This window comes from Schistocerca cancellata, chromosome 1, assembly GCF_023864275.1.
Source record: "Schistocerca cancellata isolate TAMUIC-IGC-003103 chromosome 1, iqSchCanc2.1, whole genome shotgun sequence".
In the NCBI taxonomy this organism is placed as follows: domain Eukaryota; kingdom Metazoa; phylum Arthropoda; class Insecta; order Orthoptera; family Acrididae; genus Schistocerca; species Schistocerca cancellata.
Window position 1 is genome coordinate 792,991,704 of NC_064626.1, and position 19,555 is coordinate 793,011,258.

Sequence of the window (19,555 nt, forward strand, 5' to 3'; positions counted from 1 at the left end):
CAAATATGTTCAAATGTGTGTGAAATCTTATGGGACTTAACTGCTAAGGTCATCAGTCCCTATTGTAATTGGTATCATAACAACACCTGACATATGTAATCACTAATAATCAGTAAGAGGAAGGTTTTCAAAGTGACTGAACTCATTAGCTTGTGACGAATAGCTGAAAGAAATGCCAAGAGGCTCAACAGTTAAAGCTGGCAATGATGATGCAAAAAATAAGGAATTGTACTGTGCTGAGTGACACTTTTGGTTTTCATATCTTTTCCTTTTTTCTCATTCTTCCATTTGACTTGTGTTCTTGTCATCCAGTCATATTTTTTATTCTTTGCATCTCTGTTGTTTTTTGCTAACATTTCACTGCCAGACAATTTATTATTGTGATGTCAATAGCTAAATCTGTGCAACATTAGTACCTACTTCTCTATTGTCACTTGAATTTAACTCCTTTTTTCCAGTAGGTAATATTGGTGGGCCACTCTTTGCTGTGTAACATCTTCCATTATTGGAAAAATGGAAGGGATTGGTTGTTAATTACCACATAGAGGAGGTGTTGAGTGGCAGACAGACACCATGAAAAAGAATGCTAGAAATATTCAGCGTTTGGACAAAGTCCTTCAGAAGTAGAAAATACACACACACACACACACACACACACACACACACACACACAGAGCCACTGTTGTCTAGTTGCAAAGGCCCAACCTTGTCAATCTATCCCTTCCATATTGTTGTTATTCCATCCTGGACCCCCCATTATTCTATTTATACTGTTTTTTAATGCACATAATCTTTCACATTACTTAAAACAGCTGCATGCAAGGAAGAATGTATTAGGTTGGTGCATAAGTCCATAGCGTTTTTGTTTCACATGTCACTATTCCAGTTGCTGTTGGTTCATTCAGTGATTGTCATTTTTTATTTTGTAGTTCACTGTTGCTATTTGAGTTTACATATTGTTGTTTTGTCATTTGGAGATACTGAGTGGAGCTGTAGATGCTGGTGGAAAATGGTGTGCCAAGTGGAGAAATCAGAAAATTTTCGGCATACTCTTCTGTTTGAGTTTAGCAGAGGTGTGACAGCAGCAGAGGCAGCCAGAAACATTTTCAGCATGTATGGGGATAATGTCATTCGACAGAGCACAGCAAAAACATTTTTTTTTTTAAAGGGGAATTGTTTTAACATTAGTGGCTCTCCATGTTCAGGAAGAACTTTGGGGTTTGATGAAGGTCATTTAAACATATTAATCCACAATGATCCATGTCAGTGTACCTGAGGAATGGCAAATATGATGAAGCACACATGCAAGATGATGTTATGCATCTGGTGGAACAGCAACTGTGGGTGTACTAAAAATTGCTTTCCCATGACTCCTGACATTTATCGTCAACAGCTGAGACGTTTTGTGAACCCAGTCCAATAACAATGACGAGGAAGATGATAAGTGATGCTACTCCATGATAATGCCTGCCCAAATTCTGTTAGACTGACAGAAAACACTGTACAGGAGTTGTGTTGGGAAGTCATTCTGCACCCACTTTAGTCACCTGATCTTGTGTCCTCAGATTTTCACTTTTTCCACTCTCTGTTGAAAAGCCTTAAAGATACTTCCTTTCTGGATGAAACTGCTGTGCTTCACCTCAAACCACATGATTTCTACAGTCACGGAATCAAAAAGTTGCCCTAGCATTCGCTGACTGTTGTAAATAGTGAAGTAGAATACACTATGTGATCAAAAGTATCCGGACACCTGGCTGAAAATGACTTATAAGTTTGTGGCACACTCCATTGGTAATGCTGGAATTCAATATGGTGTTGGCCCACCCTTAGCCTTGATGACAGCATCTACTCTCGCAGGCACTCGTTCAATCAGGCGCTGGAAGGTTTCTTGGGGAATGGCAGCCCATTCTTCACGGAGTGCTGCACTGAGGAGAGGTATCGATGTCAGTCGTTGGTGTGCCCTGGCATGAAGTCGCCATTCCAAAACATCCCAAAAGGTGTTCTATAGGATTCGCGTCAGAACTGTGTGCAGGCCAGTCCATTACAGGGATGTTATTGTCGTGTAACCACTTCGCCACAGGCCGTGCATTATGAACAGGTGCTCGATTGTGTTGAAAGATGCAATCACCATCCCCGAGCCGCTCTTCAACAGTGGGCAGCAAGAAGGTGCTCAAAACATCAATGTAAGCCTGTGTTGTGACAGTGCCATGCAAAACAACAAGGGGTGCAAGCCCCCTCCATGAAAAAAACACAACCACACCATGACACCACTAGCTCTGAATTTTACTGTCGGCACTACACTTGCTGGCAGATGATGTTCACTAGGCATTCGCCATTCCCACCCCTACCATTAAATCGCCACATTGTGTACCGTGGTTTGTCACTCCACTCAATGTTTTTCCACTGTTCAGTCATGCAGTGTTTACGCTCCTTACACCAAGCGAGGCATCATTTGGCATTTACTGACGTGATGTGTGGATTATGAGAAGCCGCTTGATCATGAAATCCAATTTTACTGAATTTTCTATCAAGGTCGTCACTAATAAGTGTGGCGAGATTTTCTTGTATTTGATAGGCTGTGGCATTCAAATTTTTGTTTACTAGTGTTGTTATGTTATTTTGAATTTCAGTGGTCACAGTTTGAAGTTTTCTACTTAAACGGTCAGTCTGATTTTTAAGTTTTGCGTCTAATCTGTCAGTTACATTTTGTAGTTTTGTGTCTAAACTACCACTCATATTAGTTTTGATTTCAGTGGCTGCAGTTTGCAGTTTTGCATCCAAACTGTCTGTTACTGTTTTTCTGAACTTCTATAAAGTATGCATTTTGTTCATGAGCAGCGCGATGTACACCTTACATCTGTTCTCTGAAAAATGTGAACAGTTCTGCAAAATTACGAGGTGCATTCAAGTTCTAAGGCCTCCGATTTTTTTTCTAATTAACTACTCACCCGAAATCGATGAAACTGGCATTACTTCTCGACATAATCGCCCTGCAAACGTACACATTTTTCACAACGCTGACGCCATGATTCCATGGCAGCGGCGAAGGCTTCTTTAGGAGTCTGTTTTGACCACTGGATAATCGCTGAGGCAATAGCAGCACGGCTGGTGAATGTGCGGCCACGCAGAGTGTCTTTCATTGTTGGAAAAAGCCAAAAGTCACTAGGTGCCAGGTCAGGTGAGTAGGGAGCATGAGGAATCACTTCAAAGTTGTTATCACAAAGAAACTGTTGCGTAACGTTAGCTCGATGTGTGGGTGCGTTGTCTTGGTGAAACAGGACACGTGCAGCCCTTCCCGGACGTTTTTGTTGCAGTGCAGGAAGGAATTTGTTCTTCAAAACATTTTCGTAGGATGCACCTGTTACCGTAGTGCCCTTTGGAACGCAATGGGTAAGGATTACACCCTTGCTGTCCCAGAACATGGACACCATCATTTTTTCAGCACTGGCGGTTACCCGAAATTTTTTTGGTGGCGGTGAATCTGTGTGCTTCCATTGAGCTGACTGGCGCTTTGTTTCTGGATTGAAAAATGTCATCCACGTCTCATCCATTGTTACAACCGACGAAAAGAAAGTCCCATTCACGCTTTCGTTGCGCGTCAACATTGCTTGGCAACATGCCACACGGGCAGCCGTGTGGTCGTCCGTCAGCATTCGTGGCACCCACCTGGGTGACACTTTTCGCATTTTCAGGTCGTCATGCAGGATTGTGTGCACAGAACCCACAGAAATGCCAACTCTGGAGGCGATCTGTTCAACAGTCATTCGGCGATCCCCCGAAACAATTCTCTCCACTTTCTCGATCATGTTGTCAGACCGGCTTGTGCGAGCCCAAGGTTGTTTCGGTTTGTTGTCACACGATGTTCTGCCTTCATTAAACTGTCACACCCACAAACGCACTTTCGACACATCCATAACTCCATCACCACATTTCTCCTTCAACTGTCGATGAATTTCAATCAGTTTCACACCACGCAAATTCAGAAAACAAATGATTGCACGCTCTTCAAGTAAGGAAAACGTCGCCATTTTAAGTATTTAAAACAGTTCTCATTCTCGCCGCTGGCGGTAAAATTCCATCTGCCGTACGGTGCTGCCATCTCTGGGACATATTGACAATGAACGTGACCTCATTTTAAAACAATACGCATGTTTCTATCTCTTTCCAGTCCGGAGAAAAAAAATCGGAGGCCTTAGAATTTGAATGCACCTCGTAGTAGGTAATGATTCACTCTGCTTGTGTTCTTCAGTATGTTCGGCCATAGGTGCATTTTCACCTGCCGATAATTCATTATTTTGAGTTTCGTGACTCACCGTAGTTTGCTTGTCACTGTCTACTTCTAATTCTACTATAGGCAGTGTAGCCATTTAAATGTTTCTACTGAATTAGCCCATGAATTTAAAAAAATACACCTCACTGAATTTAATAAAATTGACCTGTTGTTCTAGAAAGCGGCCATCTTGCCGACATTATGTTTTGCAAAATTCGCAGAAAAAATTTGCAAGCTATTGTGAGCAATGTTTTTTAGAATTTAACACTCCATAACTGACTTTTGCACACCAGAGTAAAGGAAAACAGTAATGTTCTTACCTCCTTTCGTACTGCGCTTCAGCAACATCTCGACTCATGGTTTTTTCTTTTAAAGATCGTGCTCCACATCTCATATTACCCAGCTCATTGAAATTGTCTTGTATCTCATTACAGTGGTTTTTCATTTATTAGGTACCAAATTTACAATAATACGTATACATACATATAGACATAAGTCCTGTACTAAGGGAGCCATTTTTATGGTGGCCATTTTTTTCTTTTATTTTAGCTTTTTTAAAGTAAATATTGAAATATTGGAATTTAATTACCACCATATTTTTTAGCTAGGCTTCTCTACCGGGATTGCCTGTTGGCGAGTATAATTTTGGGACGTGATTTATGCCTAAAAGCTATCAGACTTCGTTTTGCTAAAAGTGAAATTTTAGATGCAGGTTCTATTTTGAAAGCAAACTAAACGTATTACACTGATTGATGCCGTTAATACGTGATCCTTCACCAACAGACACCCCCACACAAAGTAGGCCACATTTACTTTTAAAATTCATGAAAAAAAAGCTGAGGAAAAAAGGTATGATTATTCTTAATTGCAAACGCAATGAAATTAAGTAATAATAATTATTATTATTTAAAAACAAAGATGATGTGACTTACCAAACGAAAGCGCTGGCAGGTTGATACACACACAAACATTCACACAAAATTCAAGCTTTCGCAACCAACGGTTGCTTCATCAGGAAAGAGGAAAGGAGAGGGAAAGCCGAAAGGATGTGGGTTTTAAGAGAGAGGGTAAGGAGTCATTCCAATCCTGGGAGCAGAAAGACTTACCTTAGGGGGGAAAAAGGACAGGTATACACTCGCATACACACACATATCCACCCGCACATACACAGACACAAGCAGACATTTGTAAAGGCAAAGAGTTTGGGCAGAGATGTCAGTCAAGGCGGAGGTACAAAGGCAAAGATGTTGTTGAATGACAGGTGAGGTATGAGCGGCGGCAACTCGAAATTAGCGGAGGTTGAGGCCTGGTGGGTAACGACAAGAGAGGATATACTGAAGGGCAAGTTCCCCACAAAATGAGCACAAATAATAGAATCTCTACTTAACTGCGACTGTACCGGACAATGGTTGATCAAGAAGAGAAAGAGCAAAAAGTTTACCTGTCCGGTTCATTTAACATAGATAATGAAATTACAGACAGGTTTTATTGTAATCACAGTGTCTATTATGCAGCAATAAAATTGTCTCAGCACTACTGCACAAAAACACACAGTCATGAAATCCACTAACACGTGGGGAACATTACATCAGTCTTTTTAATTCTCTCTTTTTCTGCTTCTTACCCCCCTCCTCACCTCTCCCCCACACTCTGTCTAACCTGCAGCACTTCAGTGTCCACCATCCCCACCATACCATCCCTCTCCCTCCCTGTCCCAGCCTCGTCCTTACCCCCACCTAGTTGCCACTCCCATCATGCACTGGCACTGCTGCTCGTAGTGTGGTTTCAGTTGTCTGAGACTACAGTCATGTGTGTGACTTGTGTGTGTGTGTGTGTGTGTGTGTGTGTGTGTTTGTGTGTTTGTGTGTGTGTGTGTGTGTGTGTGTGTGTGTGTGTCTATAGTTGATGAAGGCCAATGACTGAAAACTTTAATTGTGAAATTGCACTCTACATACAGTGCAATTAAATTTTGATAAAAAATAGTACTTACCATGCAGGAACATCAACATGCAGACAAATATAGTCAAAGACATGTTATCTGCCAGAAACAAAGATGCATTTTTTTGGCAAGAGATAAAAAGGTTGGAGGACATGAGACTACACATGACTTTCATTCAAGGAAGACAGCAAAATATATGATTGTAATCAACAATTAAATATTAGTAGCAGATGAGATTTGAAAATTGTAATAGCACTGCAGCCAGGAACCCCCCCCCCCCCCCCCCCCCCCCACACACACACACTCACTTTTCTCAGACAATGTTTGGATGCTGGCCACCAGCCACCCTCAGTCCCGCAACCAGGCTAGACCGAAGTTCACAAACTGTGGTTAGACCCCAACACATGCTCTGATTCTTAACAGGCACAACACCACTACATTGTGTGCTACCTCTTCATTTGAAATGTGGTGTTCATCTGGTGCGGCTAAGCCGTATTGTGAGAGTGTCATATACTTTCAGGTAATATGTACAGTACAACTAAAGGTGCATAAATATTTCCCTGTTGCTTGATCAACCACACATTTTCATTCTAGAGGTTAAATGAAAAATTAAATACTATTAAACTTCTACGTGTTCGAAGGAAATAGTAAAGACTTGAAATGCTGAATGACTAGCACTCGGTTATTGTGGTATTGAGCTGCATCTCCCCATTGTAGTAATCTTCAAATGAAGGAAATAGGCTCTACATTTGAATGTTACTATTAATGCTTTATCACTGAAAGTTATGTGAGAATTGTTTCCCTAGATTAAAAACCTCTTTCTTATGAAGGAGAAAGCTGAATGACAATGGAATTCCCTTATAATAAACCTAAAGAAAACTGTACTTACTTCTTAAGATAAGTAAATTTTATATTTTTGTAGTGGCCCATGGTGGGTGGCCTCTGCTGTGGCAAGGTTGAGTGGCAGAGTTGAATTGAGGCATTGGATTGTCATCAGGATGTTGACCGATGGTGGCTCAAGAAAACATTATTAACAGCACACATTTTATTATAACACAAGCTGCAGCATTTATGGTGTCATTCCATAGTGGGAACGCCCCCTTGGTGTGTTCTGAATGCAGCAAGTGTAGTAGTGATGATGCAGCAGGGGACCAGCAACCTGCTGATGGTGGCAGATCATGCACAATATTGGTGTGACTTTTCAGTTGAGGACAGGGCATGCCGACAGATTCGGAAATCCACTGTGATTCACGTAGCAGATGGCAGTCCCAGTGGTGGTGCCTGCCCTTGTGAATGGATGTGTACAGTGTCAGTATGGAGTGGCTGCACCACCCCTCTCATGAAAGACCGCCCTCCAGGGCAGAAGGCTGGCTGCAGCTGCAGTGAGCTGGAAGATGGCCCACCAGCTGGAAGATGCCAAGTCCACTCCTACGGACTTAGACCTAGCAGTAGGCTCATCCCTGGTGGAGCCCAAGTCTTGCAGAGGCTGCTTACAGAACCACGTCGTCGCACCGCATGGTGTAGTCCTCAGTCGTCCTCTCATAGATGCTGTTGCTGGACTGTAAACCCTTTAGCTAAAAATTATGGGTATTTACACAGGTTCAATGCGTATATGGTGTGCTGAGGCACTGCTTCCATCCATTTACTCTAAAACAAGACATGGCCAGAAGGTGAAACAACTGGCCTGCTATTGCTGTGTTTGTCCTGCCTTTCTGCTGTGTCATTGGTATTGCAGGTGCTGGCCCCAGTCTGTAACAAGGAAACAGGATGGTGGTATTGATGCATCTGATGTAACAGTGCTGTGGTCAGCTCTGCACTTGCAGGCTTCCACAGCCCTTTTGCAACAGCCATGGCAATGCTGCTGTTTTACTCCATACCTCTGAAAAACGGTGGTAAACTTTATTCTTTATATTTAAAGAGCCTAATAATGCAATAGCAGAGCATACACACAGGGGATCACTGTGTCTGTAGACAATGATTAGATTTGGCACTGTGCAGCAAGTTAACTCTGCCTGCTGTTATGTGGGTCATTGATAGCTGGTTAGGCCATTGGCTCAAACAAGATAACCTCTGGCAACTGAAGCTTGGTGATATCAAACCAGTGGTCAGTTAACATACTGCACCAGCCAGCCTGCTTGAGGCAGGCTGGCAGTTGTGATTCACAACTCTGTTATTGTCCTTTCATTCTTATCTGGAGCTTACGAGGGAACCTCCCCATCGCACCCCCCCTCAGATTTAGTTATAAGTTGGCACAGTGGATAGGCCTTGAAAAACTGAACACAGATCAATCGAGAAAACAGGAAGAAGTTGTGTGGAACTATCAAAAAATAAGCAAAATATACAAACTGAGTAGTCCATGCGCAAGATAGGCAATATCAAGGACAATGTGAGCTGAGGAACGCCGTGGTCCCGTGGTTAGCGTGAGCAGCTGCGGAACGAGAGGTTCTTGGTTCAAGCCTTCCCTCGAGTGAAAATTTTAATTTTTTATTTTCGGTTTACATGACAAACTCTTATATTTTCATCACTTTTTTGGGACTGATTATCACATCCACAAGAAAACCTAAATCGGGCAAGGTAGAAGAATCTTTTTACCCATTCGCCAAGTGTACAAGTTTGGTGGGTCAACAACATATTCCTGTCATGTGACGCACATGCCGTCACCAGTGTCGTATAGAATATATCAGACGTTTTCCTGTGGAGGAATCGGTTGACCTATGACCTTGCGATCAAATGTTTTCGGTTCACATTGGAGAGGCACGTCCTTTTGTCTACTAATTGCACGGTTTTGCGGTGCGGTCGCAAAACACAGACACTAAACTTATTACAGTGAATAGAGACGTCAATGAAGGAACGGACAGATCACAACTTTGCAAAAATAAAGTAAGTAAACTTTTCACTCTAGGGAAGACTTGAACCAAGGACCTTCCGTTCCGCAGCTGCTCACGCTACCCACGGGACCACGGCGCTCCTGAGTTAACACTATCCTTGATGTTGCCTATCTTGCGCATGGGCTATTCAGTTTGTATATTTTGCTTATTTTTTCATAGTTCCACACAACTTCTTCCTGTTTTCTTGATTGATCTATATTCAGTTTTTCAAGGCCTATCCACTGTGCCAACTTACAACTAAATCTGAGGGGGGTGTGATGGGGAGGTTCCCTTGTTAGATGTCAATATGCTGATGTAGAAAGCTTATCTGGAATTTCACATAATTATGGGTCATCTTACAAATACCTCTACTTTGATAGAGTAGATCTTTACTTCTGATGTGTGCTGGATTAAAAAGTGGGAGTATGGCACATGCAAAAATTCTCACATCAGAGTGCTTACAATGTTGTGAATGCAGTGATGAGGAACTTTGCACACAGTAACAACATTGGAGAGGTTGGTAGAATAGTGTTTACGGAAGGGGCCTTATGTCCAGTAAAACATAATTTTACATTTGTGAGTCATTCACTACCACAACACAGTACGCAAAGTAAATATTAATTACTCCGAAGACACTGACAGTAGTAGCCAAAAACAGTCACAAAATAACCTATATAAAGGTTTTTAGTAAACTATCACAGCCTGCCTCATTGACACCATGTAATAATTTAAAGTCAAAATATATAATATCTTATCAAATAAGAGCAAATTAGTACCACTTCAGAATTTCACCAAATTCAAAGAAATTATTAGAAATAATAATAATAATAATAATAATGTGTTCATAATGATCAGGGGTACAATAACAGTTATTTTGTTGATACTGAATAATAAGTAAAATAATCATGACTACTCCTTGGACTGCTTTTGTGAGCTGCACCAGCCTCCTTTCTCTTCCTGTCTAAAACATACTCTTTGACAGAGCATTATGCAAGAGTGCTGTGTCAAAAAGTGTAAAGCAGGGAACATTAAATACGCATTTCCATGCACTTTATCAGGGGTTGTTTTGAATTATCATTGAGGAGCAGAAGCAACTGTGCTTATAGTCTTGTATATGACCAGTGTGGCAACTGATATTCTCTATTTAATTTATCTTCAGTAGATATTATTAAGAGTAACCTGGGAAAGTTGTATTTTCACAGTCTATAAAATTTTTTCTGCAGTATTGTGTAAAATTAGGAATGGAGCCTGCAGCAGTGTTGTGTGTAATATGGCGTATTTATATTATTCTGCTGATATTGGTATATTTAGTCTTTTCTATTGTTTGTGAGTTTATGTTTTATGATGCATAAAATTGTCTCTTGTGGTTAGACTTTTATAATTTAAAACAACATTGTGGTTTTCTAATGTTCCATTATATAATAATTGATGGAATTTTAAAATTAATTGTAGTGAACGCCATCGTGACATCAGAGATGGATACGATCGCTTGCACCGAATTGCTGCAAAGGGCCCTAATAGCAAAGAATTTGTGGAGCCAAAAGTACAAGGATTGTGGCAGATGGCATTGAATGGTAATTTTAGTACTGAGGAGTTGGAGTCTCTTCGGGTAAGACCATCTACAATATTGTCCGTAAAAAATAACCTTTTAAGTATCTCATGCATGCAGTTGTTTCCATTGACCTCTCCCCCTTTGTCCATCCTCTCCTGCAAGCATGGAGAGAGAAACAAGTAACTAGGATGTCACATTGTTCACTGCCTAGAAGAATGGAAGCAGATAAAAATATTTAATTAGACTTCGGTTTATTGGTAGAATACCGAGGAAGTGCTATCGCTCTACAAAGGAGATAGCTTACAAGTCACACATGTGACCAGTTCTAGAACATTGCTCAAGTGTGTGGGACCCATACTTAATAGGACTAACAGGAGATATTGAACGTATATAGAGGAGGGCAGCATCAATGTTCACAGGTTTGTTTAATCCGTGGGAGAGTGTCACAGAGATACTTGAAGGAACTAAACTAGAAGGCTCTTGAAGATAGGCATAAACTATCCCAAGAAAGTCTATTAGCAAAGTTTCAAGAACCAGCTTTAAATGATTACCCTAGGAATATACTACAACACCCTATGTATCGCTCACACGGGGATCGTGAGGATAATATTAGAATAATTACTGCAAGCACAGAGGCATTCCAAACAGTCATTCTTCCCGTGCCCCATATGTGAATGAATGGAACTGGAAGAAACCCTAATAACTGGTATAATGGGACATACACTCTGCCATTCACCTCAAGGTGGTTTGTAGAGTAAGATGTAGATGTGGATATAGATTTAAATGTCCATAACTTGTTTATTACTTTCAACAGTCATTTTAAGAGATAGTGATGCTACAATACTTGACGCTGATTACTGTAAATGTAGTCACCACACAATGCTGGTTAATATTCCTTTTATGATAGTCTTGTAGGAATAAAAAACTATTAATAAAATGGCATTTTTGACATTTTAATGATACAAATTATTTTTTAAAATTTTGGTATGAGTTTTGTGTTATTAGGTATGATTTAAAATTGAAGTAATCATTGAATAAAGCAAATTTTACTAACCTTCAAAATAAACAACATTTTCCATCAAGGCACCAGGTTTCTCAAAGTGTTTCATCAGAGGAAAAGTTTGAGTATCCCTGGGCTAGATGAATCCTTCTATGTGGATGAATAGCAGTGCAGTGTTTTATTTTTATCCCTAGATGTTGCTCTTTGATTACTACATATAGAAATGATCCCGCCTATACATCATTCTGGTTGTATAAAGGTTATATGGCTTCTGTTTAACAGGCAGCAGCAGATGTAATATAAGATATGAATGAAAGGCAGCTCAGAAGCACAGTTGTTGATTTCCCTTTCCATTCTTCTATGGCAACATTCAAGGACTATTCATTAATTAACTTCCAACTGGCTGTTAAAAATAAAGAAATGCTTGTACCCTCATGGCTCTTGTGTGGTTCGAAAAGGAGACTTTAAACTTGATGTTGTGTCAATGAGCTCTCTGTCTCATTCGTCAGTATGTAAACATCAAGTAACTGAAATGGACGGTGTTGTTGCATCTCCCACTAGTTGCTACATACATTGTCATATTCTTCCTGCAAGCAGTAGGAGTCAATGTCACCGAGATTCATCATCGATTGTATCGTGTGGAGGGGATGGGGTTACAGATGGTGATATTGTGACAGAATGGTGCAGAATATTCAAGGGTGGTCACATAGATGACGTGACAAAGGTGTTAAAGGCTGACATTTAGATGTGACTGATAAATTTGTGCAACATGTAGACAGAATTGTGTATTTGAGACATTGTTTTCCAATTTCTGAACTTTCTGAAGATATGCCTCACATGTCCAGGGCTACTCTCTCTAACATTGCCACAGAGAGGTTAGGTTACCATAAGTTTTATGCACAGTGGATACAAAAATGTCTAACTGATGTTCACAAAATTGAGAAATCTACATTTACATCCTTATGAATACTCTGCAGGCCACTGTATAGAGTGGTACCCTGTACCACTACTAGTCATTCCTTTCCTGTTCCACTCCGCAAACAGAGCAATGGAAAAATGACTGTCTCTATGCCTCCGTACAGGCTGTGATCTCTCTGATCTTGCCTTCAGGGTCCTTACGCGAGTTGTACATTGCCAGCAGTAGATTCTTTCTGCAGTCAACCTCAAATGCCAGTTCTTCAAATTTTCTCATCAGTGCTCCTTGAAAAGAACATCACCTTCCCCCTGGTATTCCCCATTTGAGTTCCCGAAGTATCCCATAATACTTGTGCGTTGTTCGAACTTAGCGGTAACAAATCTAGTTGCCTGTATCTCAATTGCTTCAATGTCTTCTTTAATCTGAACTGGTATAGGTCCCAAACATTCAAACAGTACTCAACGTTGGGTTGCACTGGTGTCCTTTATGCAGCCTCCTTCACAGATGAATCACTCTTTCTTAAAATTCTCCCAATAAACCGAAGTCACCCACTTGCCTTCCCTACAACAGTGCTTACATGCTCATTCCATTTCATATTGCTTTGCAGTGTATTGCTTAGATATTTAAAGCAGCGCACTACTGAAGCTTTTATATTTTTTACATTTAGACCTAGCTGCAATCCATCACTTCAACCAGAAATTTTGTCAAAGTCCTTTTGTATCCTCCAACTGTCACTCAACACCAGCAACTTCCCATACATCACAGTGTCATCAGCAAACAGCCGCAGACTGCTGCTAACTCTGTCCACCAGATCATTTATGTATATAGAAAATAACAGCGGTCCTATCACACTTCCCAGTGCTACTACTCCTGATGATACCCTTATCTATGATAAACACTCCCTGCCGAGAGCAACATACTGTGTTCTGTTCTCAAGAAGTCTTCGAGCTACTTACATTTCAGGGAAACTATTCCATATTGCTGAATTTAGCCTGGACGAACCTTCAGTGTGCTACTATGAAGAGGGGAAGCAAATCCTGAATGGACTTGTGACTGGGAACGACACATGGGTGCAGTATGTGAACTGTGAAACCAAGGAACAGTCCAAGCAGTTGATGCACACTCATTCTCCCAATAAGCCCAAAAAATTCAAGCAGATACTGTTTAATCACGTAATGATAGTTACTGTTTTCTGGTATTGCAAAGGAATTTTGATGGCAGACATCATAAGGGTAATACATGAGAATACTGTGGCATCAAGGATTTATTGAGACTCATCCAAAACACTGAAGGTCAATATTAAACAAACAGCATTTGATGATTACAGAAGTAATCATTCTCCTTCACAACAATGTGCAATCACTTACTGCCAAAAACCTGAAGGAAGGAAAAACTCTGGCTGGAAGACTTTTAAACATCCTCCCTATGGTCCAGAATTGGCACCAAGCAACTTTCATCTCCTCCCAAAGATGAAGGCCAAGTGAACTACACAATACTTCAAGACTGACAACAAGATCGAGAATGCTGTTGACAACTGGCTGATATACAAGACAGCACCTTTCAAGTGATGAAGAACCTGGTGTGATGGTACAACAAATGTTTGAATTTGAGTGGTGACTATGTGGAGAAGCATTATAAGTACTTATACATACAGGGTATTCTGAAATTCCCATTACAGACTTATCGGGCTTGTAGAGGGGAATAAGCACATAATGTTTTGAACAGGAACACAATCTGAAAGCTTACCGTTTCTGTGCTACAGTTGTTTGAAAACATGTTTACTAGGTAGGTGTGCAACGGGGTTACAGGGTTAGTCATGGTAGTTGGGAGGGGAATGGGGTTGTCATCTCAGGTCCGCTGATGTCATTTATCATATGTCCTACCTCTTTTACCAGGTTTGAGCCTCGTTCATGTGTCTGTGAGTGTTAGAGCAGCATGGTTGAGTACACATTTGCAGAATATACTGACATAATCCTTCTGAATGGTGAAAGCTCATGGTAATGGAAGAGCTGCTCGTTGCTGTTATCAGTATCATTCTGCACAATGTCTGACTCCATCACTTCCCCTTTTTGCAACAGTTAAGCAATGATTTTGAGGAAAAGTATCTCCATCGTCAGCAGGTGCGATGGTGGTACTCCAAAAAGATACCGCATACCCAAATTGGAAGAGGCTATAATGCATCTCGTTGAAGAGAAACCATCAACGAGTGCACAAGCTATTTCTTTGCCATTAAAGAGTGGAACTGTAAAACAAGTGATTTATTGGGTCACATCCAATCAGTTAAGTTACTTGTAAAAGTGATTGCATTTCCAACATGTTTTCAAATGGTTGTAGCACGGAGACAGTGCATTTTGATGCATGGGTCCCAATTCTTCTTATTCTTCTTCTTAATAATGAACTGAAGGTTAAATTACAAATAGCCATTTTATGTTGCATGGTGTAAGGTTTTTTATACCAATATTGAAATGATGAATATTGAAATACTGTCCTATCCCCTTCTCTAATTGAACAAGGGAAACATTCCATCTGCTTGCATCAATAATTGTTCTAGTCTCTCTTAATTTTTTTCATGACTCCTGAGCAAGATGTATGTTGGAGGTATCACTCAAGTGGCAGACTGCAATAGAGGTGCTCTGCATCGCGGTGTAGCTTGCTGTCCAGGTTTCGAGAAGTTGCGTTTTATGATGAGGTATCAAATATATTGCTTCCCCCTACTTATACCTCCCGAGGAGTTCACGAATATAAAGTTAGAGAGATTCAAGTGCGCACGGAGGCTTTCCGGCAGTCATTATTCCCGCAAACCATACGTGAGTGGAACAGGAAAGGGAGGTAATTACAGTGGCACGTAAAGTGCCCTCCACCACACACCATTGGGTGGCTTGCAGAGTATAAAATGTAGATGTAGATGTAGGCTGCAGTGTAATGAGGTACAGTGCAGGGAGCTATTGAAATGGGCACAATTATTGTTAAATTCATACTTAACATTTTAATGAGATTAACATCACATTCAATTTGATATTTTATCTGAACCATTGCAAAATGTACATCAGTATCAATATTTTGATACTGTTGCACAACTTTGTGCACTGTTACCCAGAGTTATCATTTGGAATCCATTTACTTGTTGTTAAATGATTATGGTTGTGGAAGATTCTTACTTCTAGTGGAAAGTCTGTTTCTATACAGCCTTCAAATTTTCCAGACAAACATAGACAGGACAGTGGTTCCCACATTCAGTGATTTTACGATGCTTATTCTTTCAAGCCATATTAACATGTTATGTATTATAAATAAGTACAGCTAATTAGAATATTAATTGTATTTCATTATAAAGATTTTTTGTGTTCTTTTAACATGCCTTTTCTTGTTTTACTTTTTTTTTTTTTTACACAAATGTACTTTATGAATCCTTCTTTGCATCAAACATCTTATTTATTTGATAATTATCATCAACAAATGCAACCCAAAGTTATCAGTTAGCAGTTTTTGATAATCAGAAGCTGTGCATTCTGTTAAATAATTACGCTAGGTTTTGACAGGTGGCACTAACTTAAACGGCGATTCTGTTAAGTATTTATGCTAGACTGTGGCGGGTGCTACTCTCTTATAGGGTAATTTCCATACAGATTTAGCACCTTAAGGCACTAGATGGCACACTAGGTTAGATCCTTATAGTCATGTAATATGCATAAAACATTAAAAGACCGATGACCTCAGCAGTTTGGTCCCTTGGGGGGAGGGGGGACATTAAAAAATATTGTATGACATTCTAGGCTGTGTCATCACAGTCTTCCTCCACTTGTGTATTTTGAACAGTCTATTTGCTATTACTAGATGAAATTTTTTGCAGAATCAAGGGGGGTCTCTTTCTTATCTCATTCCTATTTCTGAGCCTTTATTGTCATGGAACTCTACCTTCTATTCCTTCCTCTATGATATTTATTTCAATTGCCCACCATTTTTTAGATTTCCATCTCTCTTTGCATTATACCCTGTATACTATATTTATCTCATGATCTTCTTCTTGTGATGTTGACTAGTGTACCTTAACTATTGTTAGTTTTGGTTTGCTGTCAGTTCTGATGAGAATAATTCTGTCAATGCTGACAGTAATCTTTCCACCATTACAGCATTTTCTGTTGGTATTGACATTATGATCAATTAATTTGACCAGAAACTATAGTTTCTTTCCAAAATAACTTCATTGAGCCATACTGCATCTAGATTCTACCTTTGTGTTTCCCTTTTCAGATTTTCTGACTTTCCTGTTACATTAGACTTGACATTCCATGTTCCAGATCATATAATGTCACTACTTTATTGGTTTCTCAATCTTTCCCTCCCCCGGTAGCCTTCTTCTAGAGATCCAGATGAGGGACTAATCTGGAATCTTATCTTTTGCCAGTAGAGAGAGCATCATGACACTTTTTCAGTTTGAGGCCATGTTTCTTGTGGATATGCACTGTGTGTTAATGTAGTGGTTTCCATTCACTTCTACATTTTCATTATTTGATCATTGCTAATTCTTTTGCATTTAGGGACAGTTTTCCACAAGAAGAGAGTGCTGTGAACCTCTATGTGCTGCTGTGGCCCCATTTGATAAGGCTGTGGCCAGAATGAGCACAAATCCTTATATCGGAAGCCATCAGCCTCCATAGCTAATGATTTTTATCCACATTCTAAGCATTGACTGACTTCTGGACTTCCCTGGCAGTGTAACCTTTGTTCGTGCAACCCCCTGGCCTAAATCTCCAGTAGTCCCTGTCTTCCAACTCTTCTCACCTCCTTCTTCCCATCTCCCCACCCCTAGCCAACTCACCCCAGCCAAGCTCACTTCTTGGAACTTTCTGTAGCTTTTAGTTTGTTTCTCCTTCTCTGGATCCCTCCACTCTCCCCCTGTTCTCTATCTTTTGCTGCATGTCTGGATCTTTCAGTATTGTCATCCAACCTGCTCCTGAACACATTTCCTTTTCCATCCCAACATGATCTTTTGTAACACCACCCCACCTTTGTCTTCCCACTTCCAACACTGTGCCCTTCCACTCTCCGCAGCCAAGAACACTACTCTCTCCAGTCTGGCATCACCGTTAGAGGACAGTAGTCTCTCTCTCTCTCTCTCTCTCTCTCTCTCTCTGTGTGTGTGTGTGTGTGTGTGTGTGTGTGTGTGTGTGTGTGTGTGTGTGTGTGTGTGAGAGCACTCATATACGTTTATATTTCACCTTTGATTTTGTCATTATGCATTGGTACAGGGTGATCAATCCCTAAATTAACCTCCTGGTGGGAATTTTGTTACCCTGCTGGTAGGCAGCCAGCAGCAGCACTCTTGGGGGAGTACATTTCCCCTCCACTGCAAGATCTCTGTGTGTAGAAATCATGCACCGGTAGCAGGTGTTCACTAAATGATACAGTACAGAGTATTGAGTGAAAGTGCTTCAATTGAAATGGTGAAATACAAGTATTGTATTTGCCACATGATTTTTATGTATGATTCATATTTGCATACAGAATCAGCACATCCAGTAATAGGTTATTTCGAGGAATTTACTGATGTTCGAGTTCCTAATCTGAGCACAATTCACTTATTGATAAACAAATTTTGTGAAACAGGAAGTGTTCTTGACAGGAAATGTAAATAGTACTCACAGAAGAAACTCTGGATAATACTGGGTATGCTATGGAAAGGTCTCCTAGAAAATCGGTTTGATGTCTTTCTCAGTAAATGGAAAATTCCTATGGGTCTGTTCAGACAGCTACAAAGTTATGAAGTTACAGACCTATAAAACAACTGCAGTACAAGATCTTAAACTGGGTGACCCTGCAAAGAGCCTGCAGTTTTGTGAATGGATTTTGGATAGGGTGCATGACAGAGAAAGTAACCCTCACCTAACTTTCTTTTTGGATGATTCATGATTCTGCCTAAGTGGATACATTACTTCATAAAATAACCATTATTGGAATTCTGAAAAGCCTAACATAATACATGAGGCACCTCTGCATGATAAAAAGTGAGTGTGTGTGCTATTAGCAGTGAAAGAAGAGGCCCCATTTTTCTCCAGGAAACAATTCACAATGAGAGATATGTGGAAAACATTTTGCAGCCTTTTTTTGGCCAATTGACTAAGAGAGAACGTGCTTTCACAACCTTTCAGCAGGACTCTGTGATGCCTCACACAGCTAACTTCTCATTACAGGAAATCCATGACATGTTTCAAGATACGAGTTATCTGTAATATCATGCAACCTTCTCGTTCACCCGATTTAATCCCCTGCAATTTTTATCTCTTGGTTGCATTAAAAAGGAAGGTGTACAAATCAAATCCACACTTTAGATGAACTTAAAAAGAAATTGATGCCATCTCTCAGAGGAAATGCAGAGTGTAACGAGCAGTTTCCTAAGCAGTTGTCAGAAATGGTTGAACAATGAAGGGAGGCAGTTCCAACATATCCTTGCTTAATATGCAAGAGTAATTTACTTTTCTTTTTTAGTGTTTGTTAGATATGCTAGAAATAACACACTTGACAAAGCATACTATATTTACTGCGTACCTCGTCACCTGCGTCGCAGGCAGAGCAGCCTGTTGGCCATATGCCAGAAAAGCACTTACATCTTTTGCAACTTGATAATATAATAGTTTTGTTATCTGTATTTTAAGTTCTGAATTCATGTAATGTTTGGGTAGACTATTCCACTCATATCTTGTATTAATTTTAAAGGTACTTCATAGTGTGAAAAAGCCTGCTCTTTCCTTCAGAGTAACTAAATTATGTATTATATTTCAGTTATATGCCTGTATTTATAATTCGACTAACACTCAAGCAAATTATATTTTACTAAATTAAATAAATTCAAAAAATACCAACCCTTAAATTTGAAAAACCAGCTGTTCAGCTGAAGGTAACGAATTAAAATTGTAAGTAAGTTTAAATATCGTGGTGAAAACATACCCTGGTAGTCAAATGAAACTAATTTGAAACAAGCACAATGGAACAGCTGGCCAGGTACAAGATGAA

At 40.1% G+C, this 19,555-nt stretch overlaps 1 protein-coding gene across 2 annotated transcripts in view; it reads left to right on the forward strand.

The window, feature by feature from the left end:
* The window catches only part of LOC126187689 (alpha-2-macroglobulin receptor-associated protein), a 71,449-nt gene that overhangs the window by 46,848 nt on the left and 5,046 nt on the right, over positions 1-19,555 (forward strand). For both annotated transcript variants that reach the window (XM_049928940.1, XM_049928933.1), the window contains exon 6: positions 10,529-10,685. In XM_049928940.1, the coding sequence (XP_049784897.1) occupies positions 10,529-10,685 (157 nt within the window). The remainder of the gene's footprint in view (positions 1-10,528; positions 10,686-19,555) is intronic.